We start from the raw sequence: 17,465 nt of genomic DNA, 5'->3' as shown, positions 1-17,465 counted from the left end.
TCATTGCAAGCCTCCAAGGCAAAAATGCAGTTCTGCACAGGGTTATTGTAAGGGTAAGGTGGAGGACAGGAGAGTGATGTAAGTCACTTTGGGAGGGAAGACAGGGTGTAAAATTAAGTAAATGAAATAAATAAATGTGCCCTCCCCCCAAACACACAAGGGGGATCTGTAAGGACGCATGGGAGAGGGAAATCTCATACCCCCTAGCCTTCAGCTACACCTCCTTTGCTGATTCTGCCCCTGCTTTCCACCCTTGCTGGCTGTGGCTCCCACTTTCCCACTCACTCACCATCTCCTCCTCTTCTTCTTCCTCCTCCTGGAAGAGGCCACAGAACAACATGGAGAACTCTGTCTTGTGTTTTGCTTCCATGAATCAGTTTTAGGTTTTAATGTCTTCTCCCTGGCATTGAGTGCCTGGTAGGTCTCAGGCTTTGGAAAGGGTGTTGAACTCAGTGTCCGATTCTCTGAAGGGCAACTCAGGTCTGAGATCTCGTGGTGCCGGATTGCCTGGGCGATGCAAAATGGTGCCTGGGATCTCCTGCAGTGTTCATGGGAGATCGTGGCCATCAAGGAACTCTGCGGTCCTGTTCTGGGGTGGTGTATGTTCAGGGCCGGCTCACTCACTAGGCGAACTAGGCAATCGCCTAGAGCGGGAGGGCCCTTAGGGGCGCCAAACTGCACCTGGCCCCGTACTCTGGGAGTTTCTTGATTATTTGTGTTTTTCATTCTTCCTAAAATGCATTTATTTTTGAAAATTGGTGGGCGCACGGGGGGGGGGGCGCCAGAAGGGATCCTCGCCTAGGGTGCAAAATAAGCTGGGGCGGGTCCTGTGTATGTTGTTGTTCGCCTTTGCAGTTTTTTTAAAAAAGAACATCTATTGTTTTCTGCAGACTTGGCATTTCCAGAAGTCTCGTCCTGTGTAGCTTTTTAAAAATCCACTTGGGGGGGGGGCATCCTTCCCTGTTAGATCACAATACACTGAGGTGCCCGCAAGGAGTCATGGTGGGGGGACTAATTTGGACCCTCCCGGTTCTTTCCCTCCAGGGCTCCCTAAGCCCTCAGGGTCTGGAACATGCTGGTTTCTTCTCTCTTTCTGAAATTTTAAAGATTGATAGTTAACAGCACAGACCTCAGGCCCTTGGGTTGTTAGGTTGTAGTATTTAAAAAGACATACGCCGTGTCCTGGTAGAACTTTGAAATTGGTGCTAATTTGTAAAGTGTTGGACCAGTGGCCTTTCATAATGATAACCTTTTCCTATTGGAAGCGTTTGTCTGAGCAACGTTACCCCCACGTGTCTATCAAACTGCCGATACCAAAATGTTTGTGTTTGGCCCTCTGAAGGTGTTTGATTGTGTCAAGGCATCTCTTTTGCGCTTCAGCAGTGCTGCCGTTCTCTCCATTGTTCTTTCTTTTTGTTTCTATTTGATCAACACAGCCTCTTCAGCCTTTTTTCATTCTCTTTCCTGTAGCAAATCTGACGATCCCTTCTCTACTCTGGTTCTTAATGTGCGGCCCGTTTAAATGCAGGGGACCACTTCTTTTGCTTTTGGCACAGTTCTGGGTATAAGCTACCTGGGCCTTCTCAGTGTAGGGCTGCCGGCTCCAGGCTGGGAAATACCTGGAGATGTTGGGGGTGGAGCCTGAGGAGGGTGGGGTTTGGGAGGGGAGGGACTTCAGTGGGGGGGTGGATAATGCCACAGAGCAGGGGGTGGCCAAACTTGCTTAATGTAAGAGCCACATAGAATAAACACCACGTGTTTGAGAACCACAAGACATGGACACACACGTTTTTATTGAAAAATATGCAAATGTGCAGTGGCGACACAGCTACAGGGCTTTCTGGATGACGCTTCTGCCTTAGATCCCTTCCAGTCCGGCTTCCGCCCGGGACAATGGACGGAGACAGCGCTGGCCACCCTTACTGACGACCTCCGGAGGCATCTGGATTGAGGCGGTGTGGCAGTATTGCTCTTGTTAGGTCTGTTGGCTGTGTTTGACATGGTTGACCACCAGCTGCTGACCTATCGCCTCGCTGACATGGGGATACGGGGGCTCGCCCTTCAATGGCTCACCTCTTTTCTCCAGGGTTGGGGACAAAGGGTGGCGCTAGGAGAACAACAGTCCCGAAGACACCCGCTTGAATGCGGTGTACCACAGGGGGCGGTGCTTTCCCTGATGTTGTTTAACATCTATATGCGCCCCCTTGCCCAGATCGCCCAGAGGTTTGGGCTAGGGTGTCATCAATAGGCTGATGACACCCAGCTCTATCTGATGTTGAGCGGCCGGTCGGACTCCAGCCCAGAAGATCTGAACCGGGCACTACAGGCCGTGGCTGGTTGGCTCAGGCTGAGCTGGCTGAAACTAAACCCAGTGAAGACGGAGGTCCTGTGCCTGAGTTGGAGTGGACCGGGGTTGGGGCTCCCTCTCCCGACCTTCGATGGGGTGCCGTTGGTGCCAGCATCGGAGGTTAGGAGTTTGGGAGTACTCCTGGATCCCTCCTTAACTATGGAGGCCCAGGGGGCAGCCACTGCCAGATCGGCATTTTATCATCTTAGGCTGATTCGGCAGTTGGTTCCCTTCCTCGGTCGCTATGACCTGGCTACAGTGATCCATGCGACGGTCACCTCGAGGTTAAACTACTGTAACACTCTCTACATGAGGCTGCCTTTGGTGCAGATCCGGAAGCTGCAGCTAGTGCAGAATGCGGCGGCCAGGCTGATGATGGGTCTCCCGAAGTGGGAGCACATCCAGCCAGGGCTGAAAGCACTGCACTGGCTGCCAATAGCATACCGAATCCATTTCAAAGTGCTGGTACTTACCTTTAAAGCCCTATATGGCCAGGGTCTAACTTACCTGAAGGATTGCCTTTCCCCACATATACCCCCAAGAGCACAACATCGCCTGGTGTCCAGGGCACAACATCGCCTGGTGGTTCCAGGCCCCCGGGAGGCAAGGCTCACTGCGACTAGGGCCAGGTCCTTTTCGGTGGTGGCCCCTACCTGGTGGAACGCGCTCCCGGAGGAGATTAGGGCCCTGCGGGACCTTATGCAGTTCCGCAGGGCCTGCAAGACGGAGCTCTTCCGCCAGGCTTTCACATAGGGGCCATCACTACCACCACCACCAATAATGTGGACAAATTCGGGGTTAAGGGTGGCCCGGGAAGATCTGCCACAAATTTGCACGACTGATATCACCGGACTTACTTGCTTGGGATCAGCTATAGGACAACATCATCCCCAGAGAACTGTCTATTTACCACCATTGCATATATTCGGGGACCATCCTGCTTTCAATTGAGTATCATTGTTGTTGTGATTAATTGTTATTAATGTTTTTATTGCTTTTATCCTGTTTTATATGGGCTTTGCCCCTTGTAAGCTGCCCTGAGTCCGTTTCGCGGGGAGGGAGGGCTAAAAACCCCAATAAATTAAAAAATAAAATAAATGCCACCATGACCAACTATCTCGTGGCAATAACAGGTAATGGGATGGCCCATTATAAAGATCTAGCCATAGTGTTCCAACGGATCAGTACCGTTGAAACAGGCTTTTGGGTAACATCTATAGGTCACCATCTTGATGTGATTAACTGGGTAACATCACTGAGCACTTTATTATTGTTAAATATGCTGTTTTATCTGCTTTTATTGTTTTATATTGGCACATGTTGCCCTTGTCTGTGAGCTGCCCTGAGCATGTTTGTGGGGAGGGCGGGATAGAAATATAATCTCTCCCTTATAATAAAGCAGTAGTGGGGACCAACGTTCTAAAATGCCCGCCTTTAGTGTTTGGCCGGAAGAACTGCCACTCAGAAGACACTGGCTGGGTTGACTGGCTGCTTTGTGCAGTCCCGCCCAGCGTTTCAAGGTCTTTTGCATATGGAAGCTGATTGGACTTCACTCCATTCCACACCTCAAACTCTCCCCCCCCGCAAGGCAGTTGGAATTTTCAGTTGCATATGGGAACTACTGTATTCTGAGGTAACATATGTCCTCACTCACAACACATCACTTCCCCTTTAAAAGAAACAAACCCAATAACACAATCACGCCACACCACAAAGAAGACAGATCACACCACAAGCAGAATACCTCAAGGCAAAAAATGATAGGAAAAGGTGCCAGCAGTCACCCCATTACTGCCACAGATGGTGTGCAGGTCCCAGGTTCATGTTTTAAAAGCTGCCTGGGGGACTATGGACCATTCACACACTTTCAACCATAACATACCTCATAGGGTAGTTGTGCGGATCATACGGGGGAGAGGAGAATGATGTCAGCTGCTTTGGTTCCCACTGCAGGGAAAGACTGCCCTTTCCCTAGGCAGAGGCTGTGGGGGGGGGGATGTAAACCAGAAGACAGACAGGCAGATCAAGGTAGTCTGATGGTTGCCTGGAAAGGACATAGGGTTGAAGCCTGCTGAGGGTGGGGTCTGAGGAGGAGGAGGAAGAGGGGGACCTCAGACAGATACAATGCCATACTGCCCACACTCCAGACAAGCTGTTGCCAGTCTCCAGGTGACAGCTGGAGAGATCTTAAAGCTTTGGTGCTACTTCAAAGTTCCCCAGGAGCCCAAAACAGAGTAGTGTTTTGGAAAATCTTTAGGAATTGTTTGGTGCATTTACGATGGGGCTCCTGGGGAACTATTGTTGCCAATCTTGGCCCAGCAGCCATCAAACCATTCTCTTCAACCCCCTGCTGTGCAGCTGACTTTCCCCTAGGGTTGCCAATCTCCAGGTGGGACCTGGAGATCTCCCACTGCTACAATTGATTTCCAGATGACAGAGATCAGTTTCCCCTGGAGAAAATGGCTGCTTTGGAGGGTAGACCCTATGACATTATACCTGCTGAGTCCTTCCGCTCCGCCCAATGCTGCCCTCTACAGAATCCACCCCCCAAACCTCCAGGTATTTCCCTCCTTAGAGCTGGCAACCCTACATTCCCCTCAGTGCCTGTTGGTAGGCAACTAAGCTTGGTCCTGTCACCTACTTTGGCCTTTGGGAGAAAACACATTGGGGCCAGTCCTGATAGGGTTGCCAACTCCAGATGGGAAATTCCTGGAGATTTGAGGGATGGAGCCTGAAGAGGGTGAGGTTTGAGGAGGGGTGGGACCTCAGACAGGTACACTGCCATAGACTCCACCCTCCAAACCAGTCAGTCTCACATAGGGAACCATTGTTGCCAATCTCCAGGTGAGGGCTGGAGAGCACTCAGTATTACAACTGCTCTGCAGAAGGGAGGGCAGAAGTCAGCTGAAGTCAAAGGGGCAGATAATGGTAGGTTGGTGGCTAGCTGGGAAGGAGATGGGGTTGCCAACTACATGCTGACAAATTCCTGGGGATTTGAGGGGTGGAGCCTGGAGAGGGTGGGGTTTGCAGAGGGGTGGGACCTCAGACAGGTAGAATGCCATAGACTACACCCTCCAAACCAGCCACTTTGTCCTGGGTAACAATTGCTGCCAATCTCCAGGTGAGGGCTACAGATCACTCACAATTACAACTGCTCTTCAGGTAGCAGAGATCAGTTCCTCTGGAGAAAACAGTGGACTCTGTCATTATACCCTGCTGAGGTCACCACAGCAAAATGATACTGTTTGCCCAAAGCCAGAGCACTGCCCCAGGGCCTCTTTCTAGATCTCGTTGTATTTCTTTCACAACGGGCTTTACTGCTAGTAATAAAATAAATAAATAAATAAATTAAACAGATAAAGGCCTCCTTTGAGCCAAGCCAGCCTGGTGGTGTGGCAGGGCTTGGAGAACACATTTAACTTTAGATGGGGAGGGAAGGGAGAAAGAAAGGTGGAAAGAAAGCAACTTTAACTTTAAACGTGTCCTCCAAGCCCCCCACGCCCCCCACACCAGCTGGCTTGGCTTGGAGAAGGGATTTACAGAGACAAATGCTTTTTCCAAGACAGCCAGCGGGGGAGGAGGTCTTTGACAATGCATTTAGACTTAAAGATTTATTTATTTCTCTGCCCCCCCCCACCTCAAGCCTATCCAGGGAGGGGAGCACTGGCTGGGGAAGGGAAGACCAATTGGGGAGGAAGGCGCCCCCCTTTCGCTTCCCCAGCCACCCTGTCAAAGAGCCACATCTGGCTCCTGAGCCAGAGTTTGGCCACCCCTGCCATAGAGTCTACCTTCCTTGTTGTTGTTGTTGTTCAGCCGCACAGTCGACTCCGACTCTTCGCAACCCCATGGACCAGTTCACGCCAGGCCCTCCTGTCTTTTGCCGTCCTCTGAAGGACACTGTCTAACCATCTCATCCTTTGCCGTCCCCGTCTTCTTTGACTCTCAATCTTTCCCAGCATCAGGGTCTTCTCCAGTGAGTGCTCCCTTCTCATTGGGTGGCCAAAGTCTTTGAGCTTCAGTTTCATTATCTGGCCTTCCAGGGAACAGCCAGGGTTGGTTTCTTTTAGGATTGACTGATTTGATCTTCTTGCAGTCCAAGGGACTCTCAAGAGTCTTCTCCAGCACCATAGTTCAAAAGAATCTATTCTTCGGCGCTCGGCCTTCCTTATAGTCCAACTCTCGCAGCCATACATGACTACTGGGAAGACCATTGCTTTGACCATGCGGACTTTTGTTGGCAGGGTGATGTCTCTACTTTTTATCATGCTGTTTAGGTTCGCCATCACTTTCCTTCCAAGGAGCAGGCGTCTTTTAATTTCAGGGCTGCTGTCACAGCTTGTGGTGGTGATCTACCTTCCTAGGTGGCCATTTTCTCCAGGCGAATGGATCTCTGTTGCCTGGAAACCACTTTTAATCCCAGGATGTCTCCAGCCACCACTTGAAGGTTGGCAACCCCGTCCCTCAGGCCGGATCTCCGCCTGAGGTGTACAAGGTGAGGTGAGGAGAATGGGCAACACCATCCCAGGGATGCCAGCCTCCAGGTGGGACCTGGGGAGCCCCTGGAATCACAGGTTATCTCCAGACAACAGAGAGCCGTTTCCTTGGAGAAAACTATGCTTTGGAGGGTGGACTGTATGGCATGGTACTCCACTGCGGTCCCTGTCAGTTTTACCCCCAAATCCCTTGCTGGTGGTCAAAGGAGACCTGGCAACTCTATTTCAGACTGCAGGGGTAAGGGGTTATAATCCCTACAAATTAATGTTAAAAACATTAGCGCATCAGGAAGAAAAGTTCTAGCTGAGCTCTTCGCGTGCAGAACTAATCATAGGGAATGTGAAAAATATGTACTCCCTCCCGTGTAGTCTGAAGTGGTCGCCTCAGCCCTTTGCCACCAGCCCATTCTGCTGCTTGCCGAGGTCTCCTTGCCGCTCCTCGCTTTGATTTTTCCCCAAACATCTTTAAACTTCCTAACTGGGATCTCCTGCAGTGTTCATGGGAGATCGTGGCCATCAAGGAACTCTGCGGTCCTGTTCAGGGGTGGTGTATGTTGTTGTTCGCCTTTGCAGTTTTTTAAAAAGAACATCTATTACAGCACAGACCTCAGGCCCTTGGGTTGTTAGGTTGTAGTATTTAAAAAGACATACGCCATGTCCTGGTAGAACTTTGCCCCCAGCCCATTCTGCTGCTTGCCGAGGTCTCCTTGGCCGCTCCTCGCTTTGATTTTCCCCAAACATCTTTAAACCTCCTAACTTTGGACTGGAAATAATACTTTGTGGGGTTTAAACACGAAATGAACTTTCCCCTCTCACAGCCTGTTAGGTTTACCAGCCTCCAGGTGAGGGCTGGAGTTCTCCTGGAATAATGGCTGATCTCCAGAAAACAGAGACCAGTCCTCCTGGAGGAAATGGCAACTCTGGAGGGGCAAAACAGAAGTCCCTTCTCAGGTTACTGCCCTAAATCTCCAGAAATTTCCCAGACCAGAGTGGAGAACCTTGCAGGGTTCCCATGCTCTGTAGCTACCACCTTTTTCGAACAGTTTTGGTTCTGCTGTGCTTAAAGCTTTTCCCACCCACTTTTTTAGGGTAGATATTCCTTTCTACTTCTTTATTATTACTTGTATCTCTAATATACACTCAAATATCCTTTACATTGTTTTTAAAAACATTCTTGAGGTCTCCCCTCACAGTATTCAAACCCAGTCCTGCCCTGGCTCTCTAACTGCTACACCACAGTGGATTAATATAATTCTTTTTTAAAGGTTCTACCATTTCTTTTCTACTTTGACATACTTTCTGTGGTTTTGCAATGGTCTTATTTTCTTCCCTTTCCTACTTTCCTTCTGCATACAGTGTTTTCATCTCTTGTCCTTTTTTAAACAGTTCTCCCTCCCCTTTTCTCTGTGTTATGATTTTCCATTCTTCCTGACAGACTAGTGCCTGCCTGCTTTATTTCACTGTGGCCCTGCCTTTCCTGAGGCGCCAGCCTGTGCTTCGGCCTGAACCTTCCTTTTCTCTCACAAAAAGTCTTCTCTCACACAAAGTCGTAAAGGTCAACCTCCATTCAAAGTAATTGGCTGCCATTTTTCACACTCAGGGAATGATTCCCTGCTCTGCTGGGGCTGCTGCCGTGGGTGTCAAGGCGTTCCTGGAGACACGAGCGTTCCCGCACAGAGGTTTACTCCCTTCCTGCCCACCATTCCTGTTTCTCCTGAGACACTGGCCTGGGCCCTCCTTTTCTATCACAGGGTGATTTCTCACGAGAGCTGCCTCGCAGCACAGCGCCCTTTGCCTCGACACAAACGTGTCAATTTCACACCCGAAGCTCCGGGGCTGCATTTTGACTCGGGGCTTCAACCGATTTCCTCCGCAGTTTCGTGATCCTGGTTTTTGAGGACAATGAAACTGCGGAGGAAATCGGGCGAAGCCCCGAGTAAATGCAGCCCCGGAGCTTCGGGTGTGAAATTGACACGTTTGTGTCGAGGCAAACGGCGCTGTGCTGCGAGGCAGCTCTCGTGAGAAATCACCCACAGAGTGGGCTTTTGGCCTTTTAAAATTGTGACTAGTCGGAATATCACTATGGTGCTTTAGCACTATAACAATTTGATAGACTAGTGATTTAAAAAAGAAACCTGGCTGAAATCCCACTGGCAGTTGGGGTGGGGGGTTGAGAGAGAATGGTGGGCAGGAGGAGAAATGGCAACAACAGATGCATGGAAATCTGTACCTTCCTTTCTGCATGTTCCCAAACCTGCTTTCATGATGTTTGGCAAACCACCGTCTTCCATCTGAGACTTCTGCTCATGTGCAAATGGTATCTATCTATTGCTCTTTCCCCAAGGGTATCGGGTCAGCATACACGGGTCTTTCCCCATTTTGTCCTCACAACAACCCTGTAAGGCAGGTGAGGTTGAGAGAGAGTAAATGGCCTGGAGCCGTCCAGTGAGCATAATTTCTGAGCAAGGATTTGAAATCCAGGTCTCCCACGTCCTCATCCAGCACTGTAACCACTAGACCACCCTTTTACCCCATCAGAGCTTTTAATTGTTTCTAATGTCTTCCGTGCGCCTTGGTGTTTAGTCATGCCGGCCACATGACCACGGAAACGTCTTCCGACAGCGCTGGCTCTTCGGCTTTGAAACGGACATGAGCACCGCGACCCTAGAGTCGGATTCGACCGGCTTTCGAGCAAGGGAGCCTTTACTAATGTCTTCTTCCTTTGCAAAGGTTCCTGGGGATTTCTTTTCTTTTTTTTGATTGTTATACACATTTCTCTGCATGCCATGAGGGTGCTGAAACCCTTGCTTAGGGTCCTGTCTCGGAACAGGGGGGGCAGCTTTGGGGTGGGAAATGCTTGGAGATTTTGGGGGTGGAGCCTGAGAAAGGCAGGGCTTGGGGAGGGGAGGGGCTTCAGTAGGTATGATGTCATAGAACCCACCTTCCAAAGCGGCCATTTCCTCCAAGGGATCTGTCACCTGGAGATCGGTTGCAATCCCAGGTGATCCCCAGCCACCATCTGGAGGTTAAAGATTGAAAACACGTTGTGCATACAAAATATACAAACTGTAGTACAGAATTTAATCAACTATACCCCGTGTGATTCAATAGCTATACAATTCTATTACATGAAACACCTAATTTCTATCTCTATTATCAGCCATAGGGTTCCCCTATGCAATATATGCCAGCTCACTCCAAAAAGTCTCTTGTTTAAGCTAAAATATACAAAACCTCAGTAATTTCTACAACAACAGGAAATTCTGAATTCACAACACATATAATACAACAAGTAAATTCAGCAGGAAAGTCCAATGCAGTACATTAGGACAGTTAACTCCAATTTTACAGGTGAAAATTCAACGTTAAGTTCAACAGGAGAATCCAATGCAGTGCATCAGGCAAGTTAACTCTGATTCTACTCTTGTTCCAGTCTTGATAAGATGACCTGGAGATTTCACAATCTTTCACCTGGGAACCTTCTGTATTCCTGAATTGGCTTTATGCTGGTAACATGATGTCCTCTTTATCCTTCGGCTTCTCTCCGTTGAATTCTGTAAATTTCACTTTTGGCTTTAATTTTTGGCTTAAAAGGTAATCTGGCAGCCCCTGTTTCCAACCATGCTTCTTTAGGAGCTGTACAAATTGATATTATTTCAGACAGGAAAGCCTCAAATTGCTGTTATTTCAGACAGGAAAGCCTGTGTTCTTCTCAGTCAGGTTCTCCACCTTACACAGGAAAGCCCTTAAGCTGCTCCTGCGCTTCCCAGCCGTGTGTGCCACACATCCTCATGCCTTCCACCTGGAGGCTGGCAACCCGAGTTTAGCCAGAGGGGCCAAAGGAGGCGGTGGCTGTCCACCTCTTGAAAGGGCCAAATTAAGACCCCCTGGATCTTACCAATTACTGCCCAGCCGTGGCAGAACAGCTCCAGAATTTCCTGGAGGACACCTTGGTGTTGGAACCATTTCAGTCCGGCTTTCACCCCAGCCACGGGACGGAAACGGTGCTCATCGCCCTCACGGGTGATCTCCGCAGGCAGCTGGATCGAGGCGGGTCAGCGCTGCTGATATTGCTCGATCTTACAGCAGCATTCAACTACGACCTACTGATTCACTGCCTCACCGACTTTGGAATGGGGGGGGGGGTAGCCTTGCAACGGTTCACCTCACTTCTCCACAGCCAGGGACAGAGGGTGGCACTGGGAGGGGCAGTGTCTCCACGGTACCCGCTGGGATGCGGGGTTCCCCGAGGGGCACTTCTCTCCCCGATGTCTTTTTAACATCTACACGTGCCCCCTCAGCCAACTAGTGCAGAGCTTTCGGCTGGGGTGTCACCAGTATGCGGATGACACCCAGCTATTCCTGTGGATGGGTGGCCAGCCTGATGCCATGCCCGTGAATTTACCTGAGGGGTTGGAGGCCGTGGGTGGATGGTTGAAACAGGATCGGCTGAAACTGAATCTGGGTAAGACGGCGGTTCTGTGGCTGGGTGGGTGACAGCCAGAGTTGGGTCGCCAACGCTGACTCTTGGTGGCGTGCCCTTATCGCAGTCGCCAATCATCAAGAGTCTGGGCATGACCTTGGATGCTGCCCTGTCTATGGGGGCCCAGGTTGCAAAGACTGCCAAGCTGGTGTTCTTCCAACTGCACCAGTTAGGTAACTGGCTCCCTACCTGTCTCTCCCCAACCTAGCCATGGTAATCCATGCAACAGTCACCTCCAGGATAGATTACTGTAATTCGCTGTACGTGGGGCCTGCCCTTGCTCCTGACCCGGAAGCTCCAACTGATCCAGAATATGGCTGCGCTGGTCCTTATGGGGACACCTCAGATGGCACATATCTAACCTGAGCTGTGCAAGCCGCACTGGCTCCCAGCGGAGCACCGGATCAGGTTCAAGGTCTTGGTTTTTGACCTTCAAGGCCCTTAGCAGTCAGGGACCCACATACCTTCGGGACTCCCTCTCTCAGTATGCCCCTGGAAGCAAGTTACACCCCAGGAATAAGAACTCTCTGGTGGTCCCCGGTTCAAGAGAGATTTGGCTGTCCTCAATTAGGGCCAGGGCCTTTTCGGCCTTGGGCCCTGCCTGGTAAAACTCTCTGCCGGAGAATATCCGTGCCCTGCGGGATTTACTACCTTTCTGCAGGGCATGCAAGGCATTTGCATTTGGTTCCACTGCGCATTTGGTTGAGTACAGCTATGGGACAGTATAATATCTGGCATTCTCTCACACACTCCACCCTCCACACACACACACACACCCGGCAACCTGTGGAAATTAAAATCTCTCTTCCGCCATCTTGGGGAGTATATTGTTTTATTTGCTGATAAGTTATAAATATTTTAACACTGTTTTTAACTTGAATTATTTATTGTACTTGCCCTGTTGTAAGCCATCCTGAGCCCGGCTTGCCAGGAAGAGTGGTCTAACAGATTTAATTTAATAAATAAATAAATAAATAAATAAATAAAATCCTGTTTTACTTCCATACACATGGGTACGGGCCACCATGTTTGGGAGCCCATGAAGATTGGCGGCTAATTTGAAATTCCCATAGCCACCACCACCACCAAATCTCCCTCTCCAGGATTCTAGAAGCATTAAGGAACTTGCTGGTTCCTGCTGTCTCTCTTTTTTTCTGACCGAACCCCCTCTCAACATTCCACTCTCCCGTTAATACTCAGTTCTAATCAGTCTGGTATTTTTCGTGGGTTTTGTTGTTGTTGTTGCTTTCAGTTAATTTATAATGTCATGTTTTCCGGTATACCTAAGGTGTCCCCAGGCAGGGAGAGATGCCTCTCTTGTCTCTGGGTAGCCTGGTTTAGAGATGTAGTGTTCAGAATTTTGAAGTCATGGAAAATAAACTTTCCCCCCATTTATCCAGGAAAAAAAACAGAAAGGGGGGGGGATGAAATGCATGCAATCGTTCTATCAAACCTAAACTAATTTCAGTGCATTTTTCCATTTTATAGGAGAACCGGGTTTGATTCCCCACTCCTCCACATGCACCTGCTGGATGATCTTGGGCAAGCCATAGTTCTGTCAGACCTGTTGTTGAAAGAGCAGTTTCTGTCAAGAGCTCTCTCAGCCCTACCTACCTCACAGGGTGTCTCTTGTGGGGAGGGGAAGGGAAAGGAGTTTGTAAACTGCTCCGAGACTCCAAGTGAAGGGCAGGATATAAATCCAATCTCTTCTTCTTCTTCTTCTTCTTTATTTTCCCTGGTCCTTCACATCTCCAGCCTGGTTCTGCAGCTGTTGTTGACTACAAAAGGACCGGGTAGTTTAGTGTTCCATGCAGTGATATTTCAAGGACCATGAGTCTGCTTTTTCCCCCCCTTTCAGGTCTGGAACCAAAATGGTAAAAACCCTTCAATAACATATGAATATACGCTTCTGAAGAGGCCACATTTGAAAAATGCCCAGCCTGTTTACTATACCTTCTCTGAATCAGATAGCGAAGAAAGCCATGAGTTTGATGGAGAAGAGCCTTTGGGATTTATTCAGCATAATGTAAGTTTCTTTGGGACACACTCCAAAGAAAAGATCCATTTTGAAAATCAGGTGTTGGAAAGGCAAGACTCAACAGAAGATCTAGACCTGAGCAAAATCCAGGAGACCAACGAAGTCTACGAACGGACAGAAGCCAACGCCTGCACGCCGGTGCTGAGGAACAAGCAACCCAAAGGTGAGGAGAGGGGAGTCAGGACTTCAGGCTGCTGTTGGCTTCCCCACTGCAGCTGTGGGGGGCCTGGTGGAGATCCTGGGAGAACCAGTCCACAGACATCCTTGGCCATTTTAGCAGGACTCTTGAGGAACAGTTTTCATCTTGATGGTGGGATGTTGCGTCTCAGTGGCATGACATTTGTCTCTGTTTTAAGCCACTATCTACTTGTTTTAATTTTTAAGGGATCCTTTGAAGTAATTATTTCTAATTTCAGGACTATGAACTTGCGAATGTTATCATTACAACTCAGATTAGAAGATGAAATTTTACTGTTGATCTAGTTAGATCTCATGGGGAGGGCGGGGTATAAATATAATTAAATAAATAGATAGACATGACATGGTTGGCATACAGGGCTGACCCAAACCAAAGCCTGTGACTGAATGTCCATGTGGTTCCCTACCCTTTTTTGTGATGAGTGTTGTTCTGTAAAATCTCAGCTAAAATGTAAATATTCAAAACCTTACCAATATAAAGTTGTTTTTAAAGCCTCAAACATGTGGCATAAACCCCCAGGAAGTGATCTTCTTGGTTATATTTTAGTTCTGTCTTCCCACCCCCAAGGCCAGGGCAGGGTTTGCTTTTATCCTTATGAAAGAGAGGTTAAGCTTAAAGGCCCAAGGTGAGCTTCATGGCAAAATAGGGATTTGAATCCAAGCCACCCTCTCAAATTCCCTGTGCCTTACTGACTCCCTGTGCTCCAGGCATGGCGAACTATTCCAGCGTGTCCACAGCAGGCACCTGCTTACAGCATAACTAGATATCAATTTTACGTATACTTCATTCTTGGAGTGAGCAAGGATCTGGGCCACTCTAAGCTATCCTGCGACCTGCGCTCAACCAAGGGATGCAGCAGATTTGCAGGAACAAGGCACTTTTTGTTAGAAGTTTGCTTTCAAGAAATGGAAGGCAACTGAATTTCCCCTCCTTCACTAAAGCAGTGCTGGTTTGAGAATAGTTGTGAGATGAAACCAGGGCCCGAAGAAGACAAAAAGCTCTCTTCCCCCTCCTCTTTCAGTTCCGTTGCCAGGAAAAGCAACAGATAAAAGCCTTCTCCAGTTTTTAGCTGCGTTTTTGTATAGCTGGAGGAAATTGTATCTTAAGTAAATAGGCAGTGTTTATGCCGGGCTCCACCCCAGACCCACCCAAGATGGCCTGGCTGCGGACTCTCTCCTGGGCAGCTCTACAGATTTGATTTCAAGAATGGGCAACTGTGCCTCAAATATGGCGAACCCTTATCGCAGAGGAGGAGGAGAAACCCAAAGGTGCAGCGTGAAGAGAACCCTGCAAGACTTTTCTTGCTTAGTAAAGGTAAAGGTTTCCCTGGCTTGAAAGCCAGTCAAATCCGACTCTAGGGGGTGGTGCTCATCTCCGTTTCCAAGCCAAAGAGCCAGCACTGTCCGGAGACGTTTCCGTGGTCATGTGGCTGGCATGACTAAACGCAGAGGCACATGGAATGCTGTTACCTTCCCACCGAAGCGGTACCTATTTATCTACTTGCAATTTCTTGCTTTTGAACTGCTAGGTTGGCAGGAGCTGGGGCCAGAGACAGGAGCTCACTCCGTCACGTGGCACTCGGGTCTTGAACTGCCAAACTACAGACCTTCCGCTCCGCAGCTCAGCGTCTTAACCTCTGAGCTGCCATGGCCCTATGCTCACCTAACTTTCCCTTTGCTTACCTAACTGCAAAGCTCAACAATAGGGCAATTGTCTTGTTACCTCGACTTATGTGTAAAGCCACCCGTGAAGGAACCGCAGATCAGAAGTAGTGAAAAGACTCCAGCTGAGATGGCTTCTGTCTCTCCCTCTCGCCTGCCCTGGCTCCTATGAAACCATTTGCCGTGAGGAGACAGAACACATCTCCAGAAAATTCTGTTGGACATTCCTTGAATGTCTGATTATTGGCTGAATGTGTGTGGACTGTATGAGATTTGATGTGCAGTGACATTTTCAGGATCTGCTCTACGACAGTATTTGACAGAGTGGACAAACCTTGTGTTTGAGAGTTGGTAGGTTTTGAGATTTTAGATGCCTGTCGAAATCAAAAGGATCAAAACATGTCAACAGGCATTCGGATTCTGAGGGGAAATGTTCCATTAAAATTCCAGTCTGAAATAATTACATCTTGAACATTGGTAGTGCCCCCGCCCACAGCAAAACGAGGCCCTTAAGCTCATAAAAACTAAATTAAGGGAAGTGGACCTCCGCAGTACATTGTGTAGAGCCCGGCGTACATGCTCGGGTCTAGCCCTTGGCCTTTCCTACTTATTGCTATACTCTCAAAAGTTCAGCACTTCGCAGAGCCTTCACACTGGCTAGACTGAATACGTTTCCGTCGAATGTAGTCTTGGGCCGCTTTCAGGGCATCCCGTTCTCTGAACGGCTATGCGACTGTAGCCTAGGTAGGGTGGAGACAATGGATCACATAGTGCTAGCTTGCCCCAACTGGAAGATGGAGAGGCAGAAGTATATTATACCTATCTTGATAAAAGAAAATCTCCCCTCCCTTCCCTGGTCAATTTCTGTTCTTTTATCTGACAGAGCTGATTCAGTCACCAAAGCAGTGGCCATGTTTTTGGCCCTGGTGGCAAAAAAAGGGGAACAAGGTGGGGAAAGTTCAAACTGTTCTGATTTGATGTAGCGGGTTCCAGTTGGAAGAATTATCTCATGTGGTTTGACGATTTTAGCCAGTGTAACACACTCATATTGGGATAACGTACCCTATTGTCCATGTATGAGCTTTTTAAATAGTGTTGATGTTTTACTTGTTGTTTTTATTGCATAAATGTGTGTACATGTGCTTAAGACTACTGGTCATGCAAGCCAAAAAATATATATATAAAATTACATCTAAATTTTGTCATTTAAAAAAATCACACAATTTGAGATCTCTCATTTCCCCCAATAATTTTCTCCTTCCCCCTCTTCATTCTTCATCCCAGATTCAAACACAACCAAGGCCGGTTACATGGCAGAAAGGGGTGGAAGGGAATTCGATGCTCAGCTTCTTTCCAAAGAATTCCTTTCAGAAAACGCCATCACTCACAAGCTTCTGGACAAGACATCGGACTCAAAAGAGCTGGCCTGGAACAAGACGGCGAACAGCATCCTTTCTCCAAGGGATCCTGTTAACTCTGTTGGACCTCACCTCCTGGACAGCCTTTATATCGATTACGATGACCATGAAGAGGTGGGGCCATACCCCGTCAATGGCACTTTCTTGGAACTGAGCAGTGACAAAGCCATTAACACATCTTCTGAGACACCGTTTTCCAACGCAACCGTTTCTGCCGCTAGCCCTTCAGGGAACAGGACTCACAAAGCCAGGTAAGAGGCATGGCTTGGGCCATTCCTTTTCAATTGTGACCTTACATTGGTATTGGTGGGGTGGGCAGAATGTTACAGGAAAAGGTCTCTCAAAGGTAAGTTGGATGTGTTGTTCCAAACGGCATGCATTTCACAGGAAAATTTCAAGTATTTTGGAGTGGCAAAAAAAAATTACGTAGGCCCTTTAAAATAGGGATATTAACAAGGCTGTTTACAGGCTTTGCCCAGGCTGGTCTCAGTGCCCCAGCTGATGTGTATTTACTTGGAAGTAAATCCCACTTTGTTCAATGGAAATGACTTCACAGGAAGGGAGCACTGGAACACAGTCTCATGAGCTGCCTACTGGATACCACTAGTTTAAGGAAAGCAACCCCCCCCCAAAAAAAAACACCCCACAACACCAGTGGAAGGGACACTGCTGAGTATTTTTGGAGCTGTGAATGGAAATATGCTCTTTTTCTGATGTAGATGCTTCATATAAAACCTAGCAACTGAACATCATACTAAGAGAAAAATCATCAAAACTCTGCTTGAAGAAAAGTTGAATTTGGCAACCTGAAAACTGGAGAGGGCCC

At 48.5% G+C, this 17,465-nt stretch overlaps 1 protein-coding gene across 1 annotated transcript in view; it reads left to right on the top strand.

Moving 5' to 3' along the window:
- Positions 1-17,465, top strand: part of ADAMTSL2 (ADAMTS like 2) — a 92,410-nt gene that overhangs the window by 19,926 nt on the left and 55,019 nt on the right. Inside the window, exons 9-10 of the mRNA XM_015406737.1 lie at positions 13,182-13,524; positions 16,506-16,890. Coding sequence (XP_015262223.1) covers positions 13,182-13,524; positions 16,506-16,890 — 728 coding nt within the window. The remainder of the gene's footprint in view (positions 1-13,181; positions 13,525-16,505; positions 16,891-17,465) is intronic.

The sequence above is a fragment of the Gekko japonicus genome, unplaced genomic scaffold (assembly GCF_001447785.1).
Source record: "Gekko japonicus isolate JY-2015 unplaced genomic scaffold, Gekko_japonicus_V1.1 scaffold427, whole genome shotgun sequence".
Classification (NCBI taxonomy): Eukaryota; Metazoa; Chordata; class Lepidosauria; order Squamata; family Gekkonidae; genus Gekko; species Gekko japonicus.
Note: the sequence above shows the minus strand (reverse complement) of the source record. Positions and strands in the feature narration are given on the sequence as shown.